Source organism: Halichoerus grypus, chromosome 1, assembly GCF_964656455.1.
Source record: "Halichoerus grypus chromosome 1, mHalGry1.hap1.1, whole genome shotgun sequence".
NCBI lineage: Eukaryota > Metazoa > Chordata > Mammalia > Carnivora > Phocidae > Halichoerus > Halichoerus grypus.
In genome coordinates, this window is record NC_135712.1 from 197442248 (window position 1) to 197461593 (window position 19346).

General features: G+C 36.1%; 1 protein-coding gene across 5 annotated transcripts in view; it reads right to left on the reverse strand.

The window, feature by feature from the left end:
- The window catches only part of DOCK3 (dedicator of cytokinesis 3), a 589066-nt gene that overhangs the window by 482766 nt on the left and 86954 nt on the right, over nt 1–19346 (reverse strand). For all 5 annotated transcript variants that reach the window (XM_078077688.1, XM_078077697.1, XM_078077693.1 and 2 more), the window contains exon 2: nt 5840–5923. In XM_078077688.1, coding sequence (XP_077933814.1) covers nt 5840–5923 — 84 coding nt within the window. The remainder of the gene's footprint in view (nt 1–5839; nt 5924–19346) is intronic.

Genomic DNA, 19346 nt, shown 5'->3' on the forward strand with positions numbered 1-19346 from the left:
AGTTGCTGCAGCTAAGATCGAAGACGTTGCTGCCTGTGTTATCCTCAAGGATTTTGATGGATACCTGTCTCACATTTAGGTCTTTCATCCATTTTGAGTCTATTTTTGTGTGTGGTGTAAGGAAATGGTCCAGTTTCATTCTTCTACATGTGGCTGTCCAATTTTCCCAACACCATCTGTTGAAGAGACTGTCTTTTCTCCATTGGACATTCTTTCCTGCTTTGTTGAAGATTAGTTGGCCATAGAGTTGAGGGTCCATTTCTGGGCTCCCTACTCTGTTTCATTGATTTATGTGTCTGTTTTTGTGCCAGTACCATACTGTCTTGATGATGAAAGCTTTGTAATAGAGTTTGAAGTCCGGAATTGTGATGCCACCGGCTTTGCTTTTCAACATTCCTTTGGCTATTCGGGGTCTTTTCTGATTCCATACAAATTTTAGGATTATTTGTACTATTAATTTGAAAAATGTTGATGATATTTTTATAAGGGTTACATTAAATGTGTAGATTGCTCTAGGTACTATAGACATTTTCACAATATTTGTTCTTCCAAACCATGAGCAGGGAATGTTTTTCCATTTCTTTGTGTCTTCCCCAATTTTTTCATGAGTATTTTATACTTTTCTGAGTACAGATACTTTGCCTCTTTGGTTAGACTTATTCCTAGGTAGCTTATGGTTTTGGGTGCCATTGTAAACGGGATCAACTCCTTAATTTCTCTTTCTTCTGTCTTGGTGGTGGTGTATAGAAATGCCACTGATTTCTGTGCATTGATTTTATATCCTGACACTTCACTGAATTCCTGTATGAGTTCTAGCAGTTTTGGGGTGGAATCTTTTTCCACATAAAGTGTCATATCATCTGCAAAGAGTGAGAGTTTGACTTCTTCTTTGCCAATTCGGATGCCTTTTATTTCTTTTTGTTGTCTGATTGCTGAGGCTAGGACTTCTAGTACTATGTTGAACAGCAGTGGTGATAGTGGACATCCCTGCTGTATTCCTGACCTTAGGGGAATGAGAATGATATTCGCTGTGGGGTTTTCATAGATGGCTTTAATGATATTGAGGTATGTACCCTCTATCCCTATACTCTGAAGAGTTTTGATCAAGAAAGGATGCTGTACTTTGTCAAATGCTGTACTTTGTCAAATGCCTTTTTCTGCATCTACTGAGAGGATCCTATGGTTCTTGTTCTTTCTTTTATTAATGTATTGTATCACATGGATTGATTTATGGATGTTGAACCAACCTTGCAGCCCAGGAATACATCCCACTTGATCGTGGTGAATAATCCTTTTAATGTACTGTTGGATCTTATTGGCTAGTATTTTGGTCAGAATTTTTGCATCCATGTTCATCAGGGATATTGGTCTGTAATTCTCCTTTTTAGTGGGGTCTTTGTCAGGTTTTGGGATCAAGGTAATGGTGGCCTCATAAAACGAGTTTAGAAGTTTTCCTTCCATTTCTATTTTTTGGAACAGTTTCAGAAGAATAGGTATTGATTCTTCTTTAAATGTTTGGTAGAATTCCCCTGGGAAGCCATCTGGCCCTGGGCTTTTGTTTGTTGGGAGATTTTTGATTATTGCTTCAATTTCCTTGCTGGTTATGGGTCAGGTTTTCTATTTCTTCCTGGTTCAGTTTTGGTAGTTGATACATCTCTAGGAGTACATCCATTTCTTCCAGATTGTCTAATTTGCTGGCATATAGTTGCTCATAATATGTTCTTATAATTGTTTGTATTTCCTTGGTGTTAGTTATGATCTCTCCTCTTTCATTCATGATTTTTATTTGGGTCATTTCTCTGTTCTTTTTGATAAGTCTGGCCAGGGGTTTATCAATCTTGTTAATTCTTTCAAAGAACCAGTTCCTTGTTTTGTTGATCTGTTCTGTTCTTTTGGTTTCTATTTCATTGATTTCTGCTCTGATCTTTATTATTTCTCTTCTCCTGCTGAGTTTAGGCTTTATTTGCTGATCTTTCTCCAGCTCCTTTGGTTAGGTTGTGTATTTGAGACCTTTCTTGTTTCTTGAGAAAGGCTTGTATTACTATATACTTTCCTCTTAGAACCTCCTTTGCTGCATCCCAAAATTTTGAACAGTTGTGTTTTCATTTTCATTTGTTTCCATGAATTTTTTAAATTCTTCTTTAATTTCCTGGTTGACCCATTCATTCTTTAGTAGGATACTCTTTACCCTCCATGTATTTGAGTTCTTTCCAACTTTCCTCTTATGATTGAGTTCTAGGTTCAAAGCATTGTGGTCTGAAAATATGCAGGGAATGATCCCAATCCTTTGGTACCAGTTCGGACCTGATTTGTGACCTAGGATGTGATGTATTCTGGAGAATGTTCCATGTGCACTAGAGAAGTGTGTGTATTCTGTTGCTTTGTCAGAATGTTCTGAATATATCTGTGAAGTCCATTTGGTCCAGTGTGTCATTTAAAGTCTTTATTTCCTTGTTGATCTTTTGCTTAGATGATCTGTCCATTTCAGTGAGGGGGGTGTTAATGTCCCCCGCTATTACTGTATTATTGTCTATGTGTTTCTTCGATTTTGTTATTAATGGGCTTATATAATTGGCTGCTCCCATGTTAGGGGCATAGATATTTACAATTGTTAGATCTTCTTGGTGGATAGACCCTTTAACTAGGATGTAGTGTCCTTCCTCATCTCTTATTACAGTCTTTGGTTTAAAATCTAATTTGTCTGATATAAGGATTGCCACCCCAGCTTTATTTTGATGTCCATTAGCATGGTAAATGGTTTTCCACCCCCTCACTTTCAATCTGGGGGTGTCTTTGGGTCTAAAATGAGTCTCTTGCAGACAGCACATCGATGGGTCTTGTTTTTTTTATCCAATCTGATACCCTGTGTCTTTTGATTGGGGCATTTAGCCCATTTACATTTAGGGTAACTATTGTAAGATATGAATTTAGTGCCATTATATTGCCTGTAAGGTGACTGTTACTGTATATTGTCTGTGTTCCTTTCTAGTCTATGTTACTTTTAGGCTCTTTCTTTGCTTAGAGGACCCCTTTAATATTTCTTGTAGGGCTGGTTTGGTGTTTGCAAATTCTTTTAGTTTTTGTTTGTCCTGGAAGCTTTTTATCTTTCCTTCTATTTTCAGTGACAGCCTAGCTGGATACAGTATTCTTGGTTGCATATTTTTCTCATTTGGTGTTCTGAATATATCATGCCAGTCCTTTCTGGCCTGCTGGGCCTCTGTGGATAGGTCTGCTGCCAATCTAATGTTTCTACCATTGTAGGTTACAGACCTCTTGTCCTGAGCTGTTTTCAGGATTTTCTCTTTGTCTCTGAGACTTGTGAGTTTTACTATTAGATGTAGGGGTGTTGACCTATTTTTATTGATTTTGAGGGGGGTTCTCTGTGCCTCCTGGATTTTGATGCCTGTTTCCTTCCCCAAATTAGGGAAGTTCTCTGCTATAATTTGTTCCAATATACCTTCTGCCCCCCTCTCTCTTTCTTCTTCTTCTGGGATCCCAACTATTCTAATATTGTTTTGCTTTATGGTATCACTTATCTCTCAAATTCTGCCCTCATGATCCAGTAGTTGTTTATCTTTTTCTCAGCTGCTTTATTCTCCACCATTTGGTCTTCTGTATCACTAATTCTCTCTTTTGCCTCATTTATCCTAGCAGTTAGAGCCTCCATTTTTTATTGCACCTCATTAATAGCCTTTTTGATTTCAATTTGGTTAGATTTCAGTTCTTTTATTTCTCCAGAAAGGGATTCTCTAGTATCTTCTATGCTTTTTTCAAGCCCAGCTAGTATCTTTACAATCATCATTCTGAACTCTAGTTCTGACATCTTACTAATGTCTGTATTGATTAGGTCCCTGGCAGTCAGTGCTGCCTCTTCTTTTTTTTTAGGTGCGTTTTTCCGTCTTGTCATTTTGTCCAGAGGCAAATAGATGAATGAGACAACAAAATGCTAACAGGGTAACAATGTCCCCAGAACAATATACACTAAGCAAATCAGAAGAGATTCGAAACCAGGGGGAAAAGAAAGGGAAATTAAAAAAAAAGAATATGATCAGGCTGGTGAATAGAACAGAGCCACATGCTAGACTTTGGGTGTTTTTTGGTCTGTTAGAAGAAATTGTCTCCCAAAATTTTAAAAATGAAAAGCTTATATATATACAAAAATAAGGGTAAATACAATTAAGGGATGGAATATGACTGTAAAGATGAAAATTAAATAATATTTTTAAAAAAGAACTGATAAAAAGTTGGTTGAAAAAAGAATGAAAAAATTTTTTAAAAAGAGAGAATGTGATCAGGCGGGAGACTAGGAAAACGTCAGACACTAGATTTAGGGTATATTTGGTCTGTTAGAAAAAACTGTATCCCAAAATTTTAAAGAAAGAAAAATTTATATATACACAAAAAGTAAGGTCAAATTCAATGAAGGGATAAAATATGACTGTAAAAATGAAAATTAAAAAAGATTTTTAACAAAGAAATTGATAAGATGTTTTTTAAAAAAGGGAAGAAGAAAAATTCAACTAAAAAAATAGAAAAAGAAAAATAAAAAAAACTTTAAAAATTAACTTTGAGGGACGCCTGGGTGGCTCAGTTGTTAAGCATCTGCCTTCGGCTCAGGTCGTGATCCCAGGGTCCTGGGATCAAGCTCTGCATCGGGCTCCCTGCTGGGCGGGAAGCCTGCTTCTCCTTCTCCCACTCCCCCTGCTTGTGTTCCCTCTCTTGCTGTCTCTCTCTCTGTCAAAAAACAAATAAAATCTTTAAAAAATAAAAAAAAATTAACTTTGAAAGACTAAAGAATCATGGGGAAAAAAGCCATGAATTCTATGTGCTGTATTCCCCTAGCTCTGGGGTTTTGCCGTTCTACTTGATCAGTAAACTTGGTCTTGGCTGGATGTTCTTGCTGATCTTCTGGGTGAGGGATCTGTTGCAGTCATTCTCAAATGTCTTTGCCTGAGGCGGAACTGTACCACCCTTGCCAGGGGCCAGGCTAAGTAATCTGCTCGGGTTTGCTCTTGGTAGCTTTTGTTCCCTGAAAGCTTTCTGTACAGCTTTGGAGGACGAGAATGAATATGGCGACCTCCCAATCTCTGGTCCCAGAGGAGCCAAGAACTCAGGGCCCCACTCCTCAGTGAGCCCTCAGAGAAAAGCAGTCGATCACTCTTGTCTCCCTGGTCTCCAGCCATACTCCGTGGGGAGAGAGAATCTTAAACAGATTCCTGAGCCTAGAGCCTGATGTGGGACTCAATCCCATAGCCCTGAGATCACAACCTGCACTGAAACCAAGAGTCAGATACTTAACCAACTGCACCACCCAGGAGCCCCAAGTGCATGATTTTAAAAAATGTTACATTTTTCAATAATGCATAAATGTTACAGCAGAACTACCCATATACATCACAGAAGAGGCTAGTAGTCAAGCCAAACTTCATTTGAGCATTATTTACTGCCTTGTTTTAATTATAACTGATCACATCCAGCCAATTAAACAGAAACATACAAATGAACTAATTACAATTCAATTCTATTCAAATGCAGCTAAGCATGGGTGGAAGATTATCTATTTAACTGTAAAATCAAAATTAATCATTTAACATATTGTGTGTAAAAATTACATTCTGAGGGCCAACAATGAGTTCTTTAATTGTTCCTATTAGATTAGAACCAAAATAACCCATACATTTATGATAAGTATAAATCAGGAAGGATTTTATAACAATATATCATAATGTGGTTAATTATGCTTTCAAAATGATTGCTTATAATCTATTACTACAAAATAAATGTATATAATACTACCCAAAATTATCACTGTTTGTGTACTGTATAGGTCCATACTTACCTTCACATTTTTCAAGAATCTGGACCGTTTCTCCTATTTCTAAGACCAAGCCTTGAGGGACAGATCCTCGAAAGCTGCATATCACTAGGAAAACAAAGGTAAACGCATCAATTAGCATTTTTAAATACTGAGACAAGGTCAGTGTCATTGAAATTAAACACTAAATTTTCTTAAATATATACTTTCCCTTCTTCACTAATTCATCTTTCAAATATGTAAGCCCCTTTCAACTTAAACTATATTTTGAGTAGTAATATAAAGTAGCTCAGTATATTGAAGTACATTTTGGCAAAATTATTCCTGGGTAGTATATGTATGAAAATGCTTCTGTAAACAGAGTCTCTCTTTCCCTCAGCATGACTTGTGTTCACCTGTCCTTTTTGGGCAAATATGTCTCAATTATTTCAGAAGAAATTAACACTGGAGGCTTCTTATCTAATATAAACAGACAGTTTTATAAAGAATCACCAAGTAAATATGATTATACTTTGAGAAACAAAGTCCCCATAATAAAAATGTAAACAGAAATTCATGAAATAAAAAGCAAATGTACAACAGAGAAAGTCTATAATACCAGTCAGAATTCCATATTTATTGCAACATTATTTACAATTGCCAAGATATGGAAGCAACCCAACTGTCAATCCATAGATGGATAAAGAAGAGGTAGTGTGTATGTATATATATCCATGTGTATATATGTATGTATGTGTGTGTGTGTGTGTGTGTGTATATATATATATATATATATAATATGTTTGTATATATACATACACACAATGGAATATTACTTGACCATAAAAAAATGAAATCTTGCCATTTGCAGCAACATGGATGGATCTAAAAGGTATAATGCTAAGTGAATTAAGTCAAGAAAGATAAATACCGTACGATTTCAATCATATGTGGAATTTAAAAAACAAAACAAAACAAAAAAAGAGACAAAAAAGAACAGACTCTTAAAAAAAGAGAAGTGGTAGTTGCCAGAGGGGAGGAGTTGGGTATGGGGATGGGTGAAGTAGGAGAAGGTGATTAAGAGTACACTTATCATGATGAGCACTGAGTAATGTATAGAATAGTTAAATCAGTATATTGTACAACTGAAAATAATGTAACACTGTATGTTGTTATACTGGAATTAAAAATATTTTTTTTAATTTAACCCATCTTCTTTTTTTAGGAAAATGATAATTTGATTTCAAAATTTATGTAAGAATACAAAGAAACAAGAATAGCCTTGTCAATCTTAAAGGACTTCCTACTACCATATATCAAGTTTTATAATCTAAAATCAGTTCTTTGAGTGGCTAGTATCAAAACGACAAGAAATAACAAGTGTTGAGAGGATGTGGAGAAAAGGGAACTCTCATGCACTGTCGATGGGACTGTGAATTGGTGCAACCACTATAGAAAATAGTATGGAGGCTCCCCAAAAAACTAAAAATAGAAATGCCATATGACCCAGGATTCCACTACTAAGTATTTACACAAGGAAAATGAGAACACTAATTCAAAAAGATATATGCACCCCTTTGTTTATTGTAGCATTTTTTTACAATAGCCAAGGTATGGAAGCAACCTAAGTGTCCATCAACAGATGAATGGACAAAGAAGATGTGGTATGTATGTGTGTGTGTGTATGTGTGTGTGTGTGTGTGTGTGTGTGTAATGGAATTTTACTTGTAAAAAAGAATGAAATCTTGCCATTCATGACAATACGGATGGACCTAGAGGGTATTATGCTAAGTGAGATAAGTCAGAAAGAAAAAGTCAAATACCATATTATTTCACTTATGTGTGGAATCTAAAAAACAAAACGGACCAAAAAAGGCAGAAACAGACCTATTAATACAGACAACAAACTGATTGCCAGGGGTTGAGGAAATGGATAAAATGGGTGAAGGGGAGTAGAATGTACAGGCTTCTAGTTATGGAATGAATAGGTTACAGGGATGAAAGGTACAGTATAGGGAATATTAGTCAATAGTACTACAATAATGTTATATGGTGACAGATAGTAACTATCCTTGTGATGAGTACAGCATATCCTACAGAGTTATTGGATCACTCCCTATGTTGTTCACCTAAAACTAATGTAACATTGTGTGTCAACTACACTGTAGTGAAAAAAGATGCCAAAAAAAGTGATAAACCCCTCATGAGAGTGATTCAAAACAAAAAATAACTTCTATAAGAATGTTCACAGCACCTTTATTCACAATAGCCAGAAATGGAAACAACCCAGCTGTTCAAAATAAGTATAGGTAAAATATGCAATATTCAAAACTACAATATCACTTATACATAAAAAATAAAGATCCACTGATAAAAGTAACACATTGGATGAATATCACAATCATTATGCCGAACAAAAGAAGTTAGATGCAAAAGTGTACATACTACATAGTTCTATTTACTGAAAGATCTAGAACAGGCTAAATTAAGATAAATAAAATCAAAAAACTAGTTGTCTCCAGAGAAACATGGACTGATCAGGTAGCACAAAAAGAATATTCTGGAAAGACAGAGAAGTGTTTGACAATGTGTTAAGTGTAGACTTTAGGCAAAACTGTACAACTAACTCAATATATGTGAATTTTACCTCAGACTGGATCAAAGACAAAATAAAAGCTAAACTATGCAATTCTTTTTTTTTGTAATTTTTCTAATATATATATATATATTTTTTAATTTTATTATGTTATGTTAGTCAACATACAATACATCATTAGTTTTTGATGTAGTGATCCACGATCCATTGTTTTCGTATAACACCCAGTGCTCCATGCAGTACGTGCCCTCCTTAATACCCATCACCAGGCTAACCAATCCCCCCTCCCCTCTCCCCTCTAAAACCCTGTTTGTTTCTCAGGTCCATAGTCTCTCATGGTTCATCTAAACTATGCAATTCTTAAAGAAAATATGAGTAAATCTTTAGGACCTTAAATTAGTCAGTGCTTCCTTATATTATGACACCAAAATCATAAACAAAAAAAAGAATAAACTGAACTTCATTAAACTTAAAAACTTTTGTGCTGCAAAGGACACCATCAAGAAAGTGAAAAAGAAAACCCAGGGAATGGGAGAAAATATTTGCAAATAATATATCTTACAAAGGATTTGCATCCAGAATATATAAAAGAACTTTTACAACAATAAAAAAATTAAAAATGGAAAGAGGATCTGAATGGATATTTCTCTAAAGAAGATATACAAGTGGCCAATAAAACATGAAAATGCTCAACGTTAGTCACTAGTGAAATGCTAATCAAAACCATGAGATGCCATTTCATACCCACTAAGATGGCTATAATCAAAAAGATTGACAATAAAACTGTAGGGATATATTGCTGGTAGAAATGTAAAATGGTACAGCTGCTGTAAAAAATCATTTGGCAGTTCCTCAAAAAGTTAAACATATAATTATCATATGATACAACATTTCCACTCCTACATATATACCCCAAGAGAACTGAAAACATATGCTCACACAAAAAGTTATCTACAAAGGTTCATAAGACAATTTGTAATAGCCAAAAAGTGGAAACAATCCATATATCCATCAAATGGATGACTGGATAAATAAAATGTGGTATATCCATACAATGGAATATTATCATCCATAAAAAGAATTAAGTACTGATACATACTACTACATGGATAAACTTCGAAAAACTATGCTAAGTTAAGTTAGACACAAAAGGCCACATATTTTATGATTCTACTCATATAAAATGTCCAAAATAGGCAAATCCATGGACACAGAAAGTAGATTAGTAACTGCCATATCCCTGGAGAGGAATGTGGAGTGACTGTCATTGGGTATAGGGATTCTTTATGGAGTGATGAAAATATTCTGGAATTAGATAGTGATGACGGTTATGCAACCTTCTAAATACATTAAAACCAATGAATTGTATGCTTTTTTATTTAAATTCAATTAGCCAAGGTATTGTACATCACTAGTTTTTGATACCTTTTTTAAAAGGCAAAGAAATACAAGTGGTTTTCCTTGACTCAACAAATGTTACTGATACTGCTCCGTTATAGTCAAGAAGTCAATTCCAAGTCTGAAGTGACTGAACAAGCTGAGACAACACTAACTCAGTACCACCTGAAGTGGAAGCTACTAAGATGTGTTATGATTAAAGGTAGTGAAAATATACATGGACAGAAAATAACACAGTTGGACCAATTTAGAAAGCTTGTAAAAATGTAAAATGTTTAAAATCTATGGTTATTCATTGTATGATTCATCAGCAAGTACTCTGCAGAAATTATATGACTCTTTCATGTGTTAGCCTGCCAGTAGTCAACAAAGAACTTCATTTGCTCTCATGGACTTGATCATCTTCACTTCCATGAATTTTTATGAAAAACAGAAGGCAAGTATCCTGACTTGATCAAGTGCACAGCAGCAAGATGGCTTAGTAGTAGTCAAGTTTTATTGCAATTTTATTGCACTTCAAGCTGTAACTGAAATTTTTGTGAATGAAAACTTCCCTCATCCATTATTTTTTTTAAACATCTTATTTTTAAGTAATCTCTACAACCAACGTGGGGCTCAAACTCACAACCCCAAGATCAAGAGTCACATGCTCCACTGACTGAGTCAGCCAGGCGCCCCTTCCTTCATCCACTATTTTTTTAATTTTATTTTATTATGTTACGTAGTCACCATACAATACATCACTAGATTTGATGTAGTGAATCAAACAATAAATGGCTTTGGAAATTAGTTTTTGATTCAGTCTTGATAATGTTTCTTAATTTAACTTAAAATCAAACTTGCGAAACTTATACCTATATTAAAGATATTCTGATGCCAATTCAAATCACAACTAATGTTAAGCTGCTTTATAAACTTTTCATACTTTCAAAAGTTAAAAAAAGAAAAAGTATCTCCATTCTAACTCAAATTTGGATCCCACACATTTTTGTGCTCAAAATACAGTTCCTGCAGATTTTTTAAACTTCAATGCAACTGCAAAGGAAATTTCCGTATTTCAAAATCCATATAATGGTGCAACTGAGGAACTTCCACCTAACCATCAGTTGGAAGTACTTTAATCTGCAATGTAATTACATGCTAAATGGCAAATAACAAGAGAAGATGCTAATAAATTCCATAAATGCCTGCCAAGTGATGAATACTCTCAAATTAAAATATATATAAACATCATATTGGCAATACCTGTCTGAAAAAGTATTTATAAAGATGAAAAACATAAAATCCTCATTACAGATCAGTATTAATAGATAAAGATTTGTGACTGATTTTGATTATAGGGAACATTAACATTAAAAGACAATTAATCCAAAAAAAAAAATTCTATTCTTCTCATTAGATATAGATTACCAAAAAAGGTGTGCTCAATTATTTTTATATTTTGAATTTCATCAATAAAAACTGCGTGGAAATTTATTTCCTTTTTTGTTGAATAAGTATACCTACATAATATACTTCAATTTTGCCACCTGGCCTGTAAAGTTTAAAACATTTTACTATCTGGTCCTTTAGAGTAAAAATTTGCCAACTCCTAGTCTGAAACAAAAACAGTACCAACGTGTTGTGTATTTGTACTATTCTGAAAAGTAAAATGCATGACAAAAGTAACACCAAGTACAGGAGGGAGGAAAAACTACTTAACATTTCACTTAACATTTATTTACATAAACAGTAATACCTATGTATTCATTGTAATAAAACTGATTATAAAAAGTCAACTCGTGACACCTGGGTGGCTCAGTCAGCTGGGCATCTGCCCTCAGTTCAGGTCATAATCCCAGGGTCCTGGGATCAAACTCCACATCATGCTCCCCACTCAGTGGGGAGTCTGCCTCTCTCTCTGCCCCTCCCCCTGCTTATGCTCTCTCTCTCAAGTAAATAAATAAAAATCTTAAAAAAAAAAAGTCAACTATTCTTAAGCCCTTGCAACAAGCACATTATACGTCGAAAGACATATGAAAAAAAAAATCACCTGAAGGCATTTTTTTCCTTAAAAATAGCTTAAACACAGACTATGTACCACATTATCATCTTAGTACTACTTTAGAAACTCACAAAAACATTATCAGTCTCTTACATATTTTATACTATTTTTCTTATTTCTAGGTCAAAAAAATATCAAAAGAGTTTGCATTTCAAGCATTACTGCATTGCTCTTTAGTTAATCCTAGGACGATTACATTAAATGAGAAGCAATCCCAATAACAGTCATTTCTGTATTATCTATACCAATGATAAGAAAAAGAAAAAAATAGTTCAAACAAAAATAATTTGTTTGGCTTGGCAATACATCATTTCTTAGAGATCTGTCCCCTTAACTAAGTTTTGCTTGGGTCCATAATGAAGTTAATTTGCATTCCTTCAACGGGATGAGGGAGGGACACACCCTGGGAGGACATGGATAGCAAAGAAAATCTGGTTTAAGGCACACAACAACTGGCCATGAATAATGCCAAAGTAATCCACACCTTTTTCCCAAATGATAACTATTACTTTAGTGCTACCTCATGCAAAGCAAGTGAAGCACTGCAAAATAAAATAAAAAGTAGGCTATATTCCTTAAGGGCTAAGAGGAAACTGGGCAAAACTATCATTCAACATATTACTAGAAGTCCTAGCAACAGCAATCAGACAACAAAAAGAAATAAAAGGTATTCAAATTGGCAAAGAAGAAATCAAACTCTCTCTCTTCTCAGATGACATGATACTTTATGTGGAAAACCCAAGACGCTATCCCCAAATTACTAGAATTCATCCAGCAATTCAGTAATGTGGCAGGATACAAAATCAATGCACAGAAATCAGTTGCTTTCTTATACACTAACAATGTAACTGTAGAAAGAGAAATTAGAGAATCGATTCCATTTACAATAGCACCAAAAACCATAAGATACCTCGGAATAAACCTAACCAAAGAGGTAAAGGATCTATAATCTAGGAACTACAGAACACTCATGAAAGAAATTGAAGAAGACACAAAAAGATGGAAAAACATTCCAGGCTCATGGATTGGAAGAATAAACATTGTTAAAATGTCTATGCTGCCCAGAGCAATCTATATCTTCAATGCCATCCTGATCAAAATACCAATGACATTTTTCAAAGTGCTGGAACAAACAATACTAAAATTTGTATGTAATCAGAAAAGACCCCGAATCACCAAGGAAATGTTGAAAAAGAAAAACAAAGCTGGGGGCATCACATTGCCCGATTTCAAGCTATATTACAAAGCTGTGATCACCAAGATAGCATGGTACTGGCACAAAAACAGACACATAGACCAATGGAACAGAATAGAGAGCCCAGATATGGACCCTCAACTCTATGGTCAAATAATCTTCAACAAAGCAGGAAAAAATATGCAATGGAAAAAAGATAGTCTCCTCTTCAATAAATGGTACTGGGAAAATTGGACAGCTATATACAGAAGAATGAAACTCGACCATTCTCTTACACCATACACAAAGATAAACTCAAAATGGATTAAAGGCCTCAATGTGAGACAGGAATCCATCAAAATCCTAGAGGATAACATACGCAGTAACCTCTTCGACATTGGCCACAGAAACTTCTTTCAAGACATGTCTCCAAAGGCAAGAGAAACAAAAGCGAAAATAAACTTTTGGGACTTCATCAAGATAAAAAGCTTCTGTACAGGAAACAGTCAACAAAACAAAGAGGCAACCCACAGAATGGGAGAAGGTATTTGCAACTGACACTACAGACAAAGGGCTGATCTGCAAGACCTATAAAGAACTTCTCAAACTCAACACCCAAAAAACATATAACCCAGTCAAGAAATGGGCAGAAGACATGAACAGACACTTCCCCAAAGAAGACATACAAATGGCTAACAGACACATGAAAAAAATGTTCATCATCATTAGCCATCAGGGAAATTCAAATCAAAGCCACATTGAGATACCACCTTACACCAGTGAGAATGGCAAAAATGGACAAGGCAAGAAACAACAAATGTTGGAGAGGTTGTGGAGAAAGGGGGACCCTCTTACACTGTTGGTGGGAATGCAAGTTGGTACAGCCACTTTGGAAAACAGTGTGAAAGTGCCTCAAAAATTAAAAATAGAGCTACCCTATGACCCAGCAATTGCACTCCTGAGTATTTACCCCAAGGACACAGATGTAGTGAAAAGAAGGGACACATGCACCCCAATGTTTATAGCAGCAATGTCTGCAATAGCCAAACTATGGAAAGAGCCGACATGCCCTTCAACAGATGAATGGATAAAGAAGATGTGGTCCATATATACAATGGAATATTACTCAGCCATCAGAAAGGATGAATACCCAACTTTTACATCAACATGGATGGGACTGGAGGAGATTATGCTAAGTGAAATAAGTCAGCAGAGAAAGACAATTATCATATGGTTTCACTTATCTGTGGAACATAAGGAATAGCATGGCGGACATTAGGAGAAGGAACGGAAAAATGAAGGGGGTGGGAATCAGACGGGGAGATGAACCATGAGAGACTATGGACTCCAAGAAACAAACTGCAAGTTTTAAAGGGGAGGGGGTAGGGGGATGGGTTAGCCTGGTGATGGGTATTAAGGAGGGCATGTATTGCATGGAGCACTGGGTGTTATACACAAACAATGAATCATGGAACACTACATCAAAAACTAATGATATACTGTGTGGTGACAAACAAAACAACAAAACAAAACAAAATAAATAAAAATCATTGAATTATAAAAAAAGAAAACTGGGCAAAGTCCATTGTGTATAATAATTTGAAAACAGAGATGGAAATAGGAAAATTAACATGGAACTAAGCTCTAAAAAAATACCATCAGTTAAATGCCACCTCAGTGCACCTGTAATGATTAAGTTTACAGAAAGGGCCCAAGATTTTTATATATCTCTTACTAGAAAGTAAATATAACAATTTAACTGGAATTTGCTTCTAGAGACTTCCCTTCCTTTCTATTTTTTTAATTTTATTTTATTATGTAACGTTAGTCACCATACAATACATCATTAGTTTTTGATGTAGTGATCCACGATTCATTGTTTTGGTATAACACCCAGTGCTCCATACAGTACCTGCCCTCAATACCCATCACTGGGCTAACCCTTCCCCCCACCCCCCTCCCCTCTAAAACGCTCAGTTTGTTTCTCAGAGTCCATAGGTTCTCATGGTTCATCTCCCCCTCTGATTCCCCCCACTTCATTTTTCCCTTCCTTCTCCTAATGCAGGGGGATTGGGGTACAACAGGGGCAGAGGGAAAGGGAGAGATAGTCTTAAGCAGACTCCACACTGGGAGCCTGACCCAGGGCTCGATCTCATGATCCTAAGATCACAACCTGAGCCAAAATCAAGAGTCAGATGCTTAACTGACTGTGCTGCCCAGGTACCCCATAGAGTAAGGGAAGACTATTTAAAGCTATACCTATAGGGGCTTTATTCATTCCTTCCCCAGTTGTGACCATACAGCAGTCTTTGCTCCCTAAAGAGATCATTCCAAACTCTTTGGCATCCTACATAATCTCTTGGCTTTTCCCCACAGTGGCTGCTGACATTTACTGTGATAACTATTTTAATTTGCAGAAGTCAACTTTACAAGACTGAATCCTTTCTAAGATCGGGGGAAAAAAAGGATGCCCACTCACCACCTTCAAGATTGTACTTAAGATTCTAGCCAGCACAATCAGGCAAGAAAAAGAAATAAAAATCAGAGAGGGAGACAAACCATGAGAGACTCTGGACTCCAGGAAACAAACTGAGGGTTACAGAAGGGAGGGGTAGGATGGGGTAACTGGATGATGGGTATTAAGAAGGGCATGTGTGGTGATGAGCACTGGGTGTTATACGCAACTAACGAATCGTTGAACACTGCATCAAAAGCTAATGATGTACTATATGTTGGCTAACTGAACATAATAAAAAAAGAAATAGAAATAAAAAGCATCAAAATTGGAAAGGAAGAAGTAAAACTCTATTTGCAGATGACAGGATAATCTACTAGAAAATCAAATAGAATCTACCAAATAAGTAACTAGAACTAGTGAGTTTAGTATGGTTACACATTATAACATCACTATACAAAAATCCATCACATTTCCATATACTAGCAGAAAACAGAAAAGGATATTTTGAAAAAATAATACTATTTAAAATAACATCAAAATATATAATACATATAGGAGTAAATGTGACAAAATAGGTGGGAAAAAAATCTGTACACTGAAAACTAAAATATTTCTGAGAGAAATTAAAGAAAACCTAAATAAATGGAGAGATATGCTCTGTTCATTGGTTGAAAGATTTCATACTGTTAAAATGACAGTATTTTCTAAATTGATCTATAGATTCAATGCAATCTCAATCAAAATCCCAGTTTTTTGTAGAAATTGACAAACCGATTTTTTAAATTATATAGAAATGACATAGAATAGCCAAAACAACTATGAAAAAGAAAGCAGTTAACAAGAGTAACACTACCTGATATCAATAATTATTATAAAGCTACAATAATCCAAATAGTATGTATCAATGTAAAGACAAGCTAACAGATCGGTGTAACAGAATAGAGTCCAGAAATAAACCCACACATATAAAGGCAGCTGCTTTTCTTAAAAAGACACAAAATGCAGTGTAAAAAGGATAGCCTAATTGCTGTATGAGTTCTAGTAATTTGGGGGTAGAGCCTTTTGTGTTTTCCACATAAAGTATCATGTCATCTGGGAAGAGAGAGTGTTTGACTTCTTCTTTGCCAGTTTGAATGCTTTTTCCTTTCTTTTTGTTATCTGATTGCTGAGGCTAAGACTTCTAGTACTATGTTGAACAGTAGTGGTGAGAGTGGACATCCCTGTCATATTCCTGACCATAAAGGAAAATCTCTCAGTTTTTCCCCATTGAGAATGATATTCACTGTGGGCTTTTCAGAGATGGTTCTGATATTGAGGTATGTTCCCTCTATCCCTATACTTTGAAGAGTTTTAATCAAGAAAGGATGCTGCATTTTATCAAATGCTTTTTCTGCATCAGTTGAGAGGATTATATGGTTCTTGTCTCTTCCTTTATTAATGAGGTCTATCACGTTGATTGATTTGCGAATGTTGAAACCTCCTTCAACCCAGGAAAAAAATCCCACCTGGTCCTGGTGAAGAATGCTTTTAATGTACTGTTGGATCCTACTGGCTAAGATCTTGTTGAGTATTTTGGCATCTGTGTTCATCAGGGATATTGGTCTGTAATTCTCCTTTTTGATGGGGTCTTTGTCTGGTTTTGGGATCACGGTAATGCTGGCCTCATAGAATGAATTTGGAAGTTTTCTTTCCATTTCTATATTGCACTACTAGGTATTTACCCCAAAGATACAGCTGTAGTAGGGCGCCTGGGTGGCTCAGTCGTTAAGCGTCTGCCTTCGGCTCAGGTCATGATCCCAGGGTCCTGGGATCGAGTCCCACATCGGGCTCCCTGCTCCGCGGGAAGCCTGCTTCTCCCTCTCCCACTCCCCCTGCTTGTGTTCCTGCTCTCGCTGTCTCTCTCTCTGTCAAATAAATAAATAAAATCTTTAAAAAAAAAAAAAAAAAAAGATACAGCTGTAGTGAAAAGAAGAGGCACATGCACCCCAATATTCATAGCAGCAATGTCCACAACAGCAAAGGAGCCAAGATGTCCTTCAACAGATGAATGGATAAAGAAGATGTGGTTCATATATACAATGGAATATTACTCAGCCATCAAAAAAGATGAAAATTTCCATTTACACTGACATGGGTGGAACTGGAGGGTATTGTCCTAAGTGAAATAAGTCAATCAGAGAAACACAATTATCATATGGTTTCATTCAGATGTGGAACATAAGGGATAGTGCAGAGCACAATAGGGGTGGGGGGGAATACTGAATGGGAAGAAATCAGAGAGGGAGACAAACCATGAGACTCTTAACGCCAGGAAACAAACTGAGGGTTGCAGAAAGGGAGGTGGGTGGGGGGACGGGGTAACTGGGTGATGGGCATTAAAGAGGGCATGTGATATGACGAGCACTGGGTGTTATACTGAACTAATGAATCACTGAACACTTTATCAAAACCTAATGATATACTATATGTTGGCTAATTGAACATAATAAAAAAAAAAAAAAAAGGTTAGCCTGTTCAACAAATGGTGCCAAAAAACTGGATATCCATATGGGGGAAAAAATGAGCTTAGGTCCATACCTTGCACCATATTTTAAAAAATTAAACAACAACAACTTGAGGGGCGCCTGGGTGCCTCAGTTGTTAAGCGTCTGCCTTTGGCTCAGGACATGATCCCAGGGTCCTGGGATTGAGCCCCACATCGGGTTCCCTGCTCAGCGGAAGCCTGCTTCTCCCTCTCCCACTCCCCCTGCTTGTGTTCCTGCTCTCGCTATCTCTCTGTCAAATAAATAAATAAATTCTTTAAAAAAAAAAAAAAAAAACTTGAAATGGATAATAGACCTAAATATAAACCTAAACACTATAAAACATCCAGAAGACAACATCAGAGAAAATCATTGTGACCTTGCGTTAGGCAAAGATTTCTTCAATAAGACACTGAAAGCATAATTCCATAAAAGCACAAATTGATAAACTGGACATCATCAAAATTTAAAAACTTTTGCCCCTTGAAAGACACTTTTAAGAGAATGAAAAAACAAGACTCAGAGTGGAAGAAAACCCTTACAAAGCATATATCTGATAAAGGACTTACGTCCCAAATACATTTTTTAAAACTCTAAAACTTTAAAATCCAACGAGAGTGATATCACACACAATGGCAGAGTAGGAAGCTGTATGAGTTGGTCCCTTGACTAAAAGAACTGTAAACTGGAAAAAATTATTAGAATCAACTATCTTGGAACTGTGGAACCTAACTGGACACTTATAACAACCAGAGGAGTGCTCACTATGAAGGGATGAAGGGAAACGTTGCTAATCCTGGGTAGTTGAAAAATACACGCAAATAGCTATCACAGCCCATTCCTCAGCCCCTGTCCAGCAATGAGAATAGCAACCCGATTTCTTGGAGCAGCTGCCCGGTGCCAGAGAAGGCAGTGTGGATCTTGTCCTCTCAAAATTCAGTGTTACACATTGTAGATGGTCTGACAGATCCCTAAAGGAACACTGCACAGACACATGCCTTAGTTGTGACCCAATTCCATTTACAACAGCATCAAAAAGAATAAAATATTTAGAAATAAATTTAACCAAAGAGGCATGAGACTAGTATGCTGAAAACTACTTAACAATGCTGAAAGAAATTAAAATTCTAAATAAGTGGAAACATATCCTATGTTCATGATTGACAGAATAGTTAAGATGACAATACCACCCAAAGCATCTACAGATCCAATGCAATCCCCACCAAAATCCCAAGAGTATTATTTGCAGAAATAGCAAAACCCACCCTAAAATTCATATGGAAACTCAAGACCCCATATAGCCAAAACAATCTTAAAAAAGAACAAAGTTTGGGGTGCCTGGGTGGCTCAGCCAGTTAAG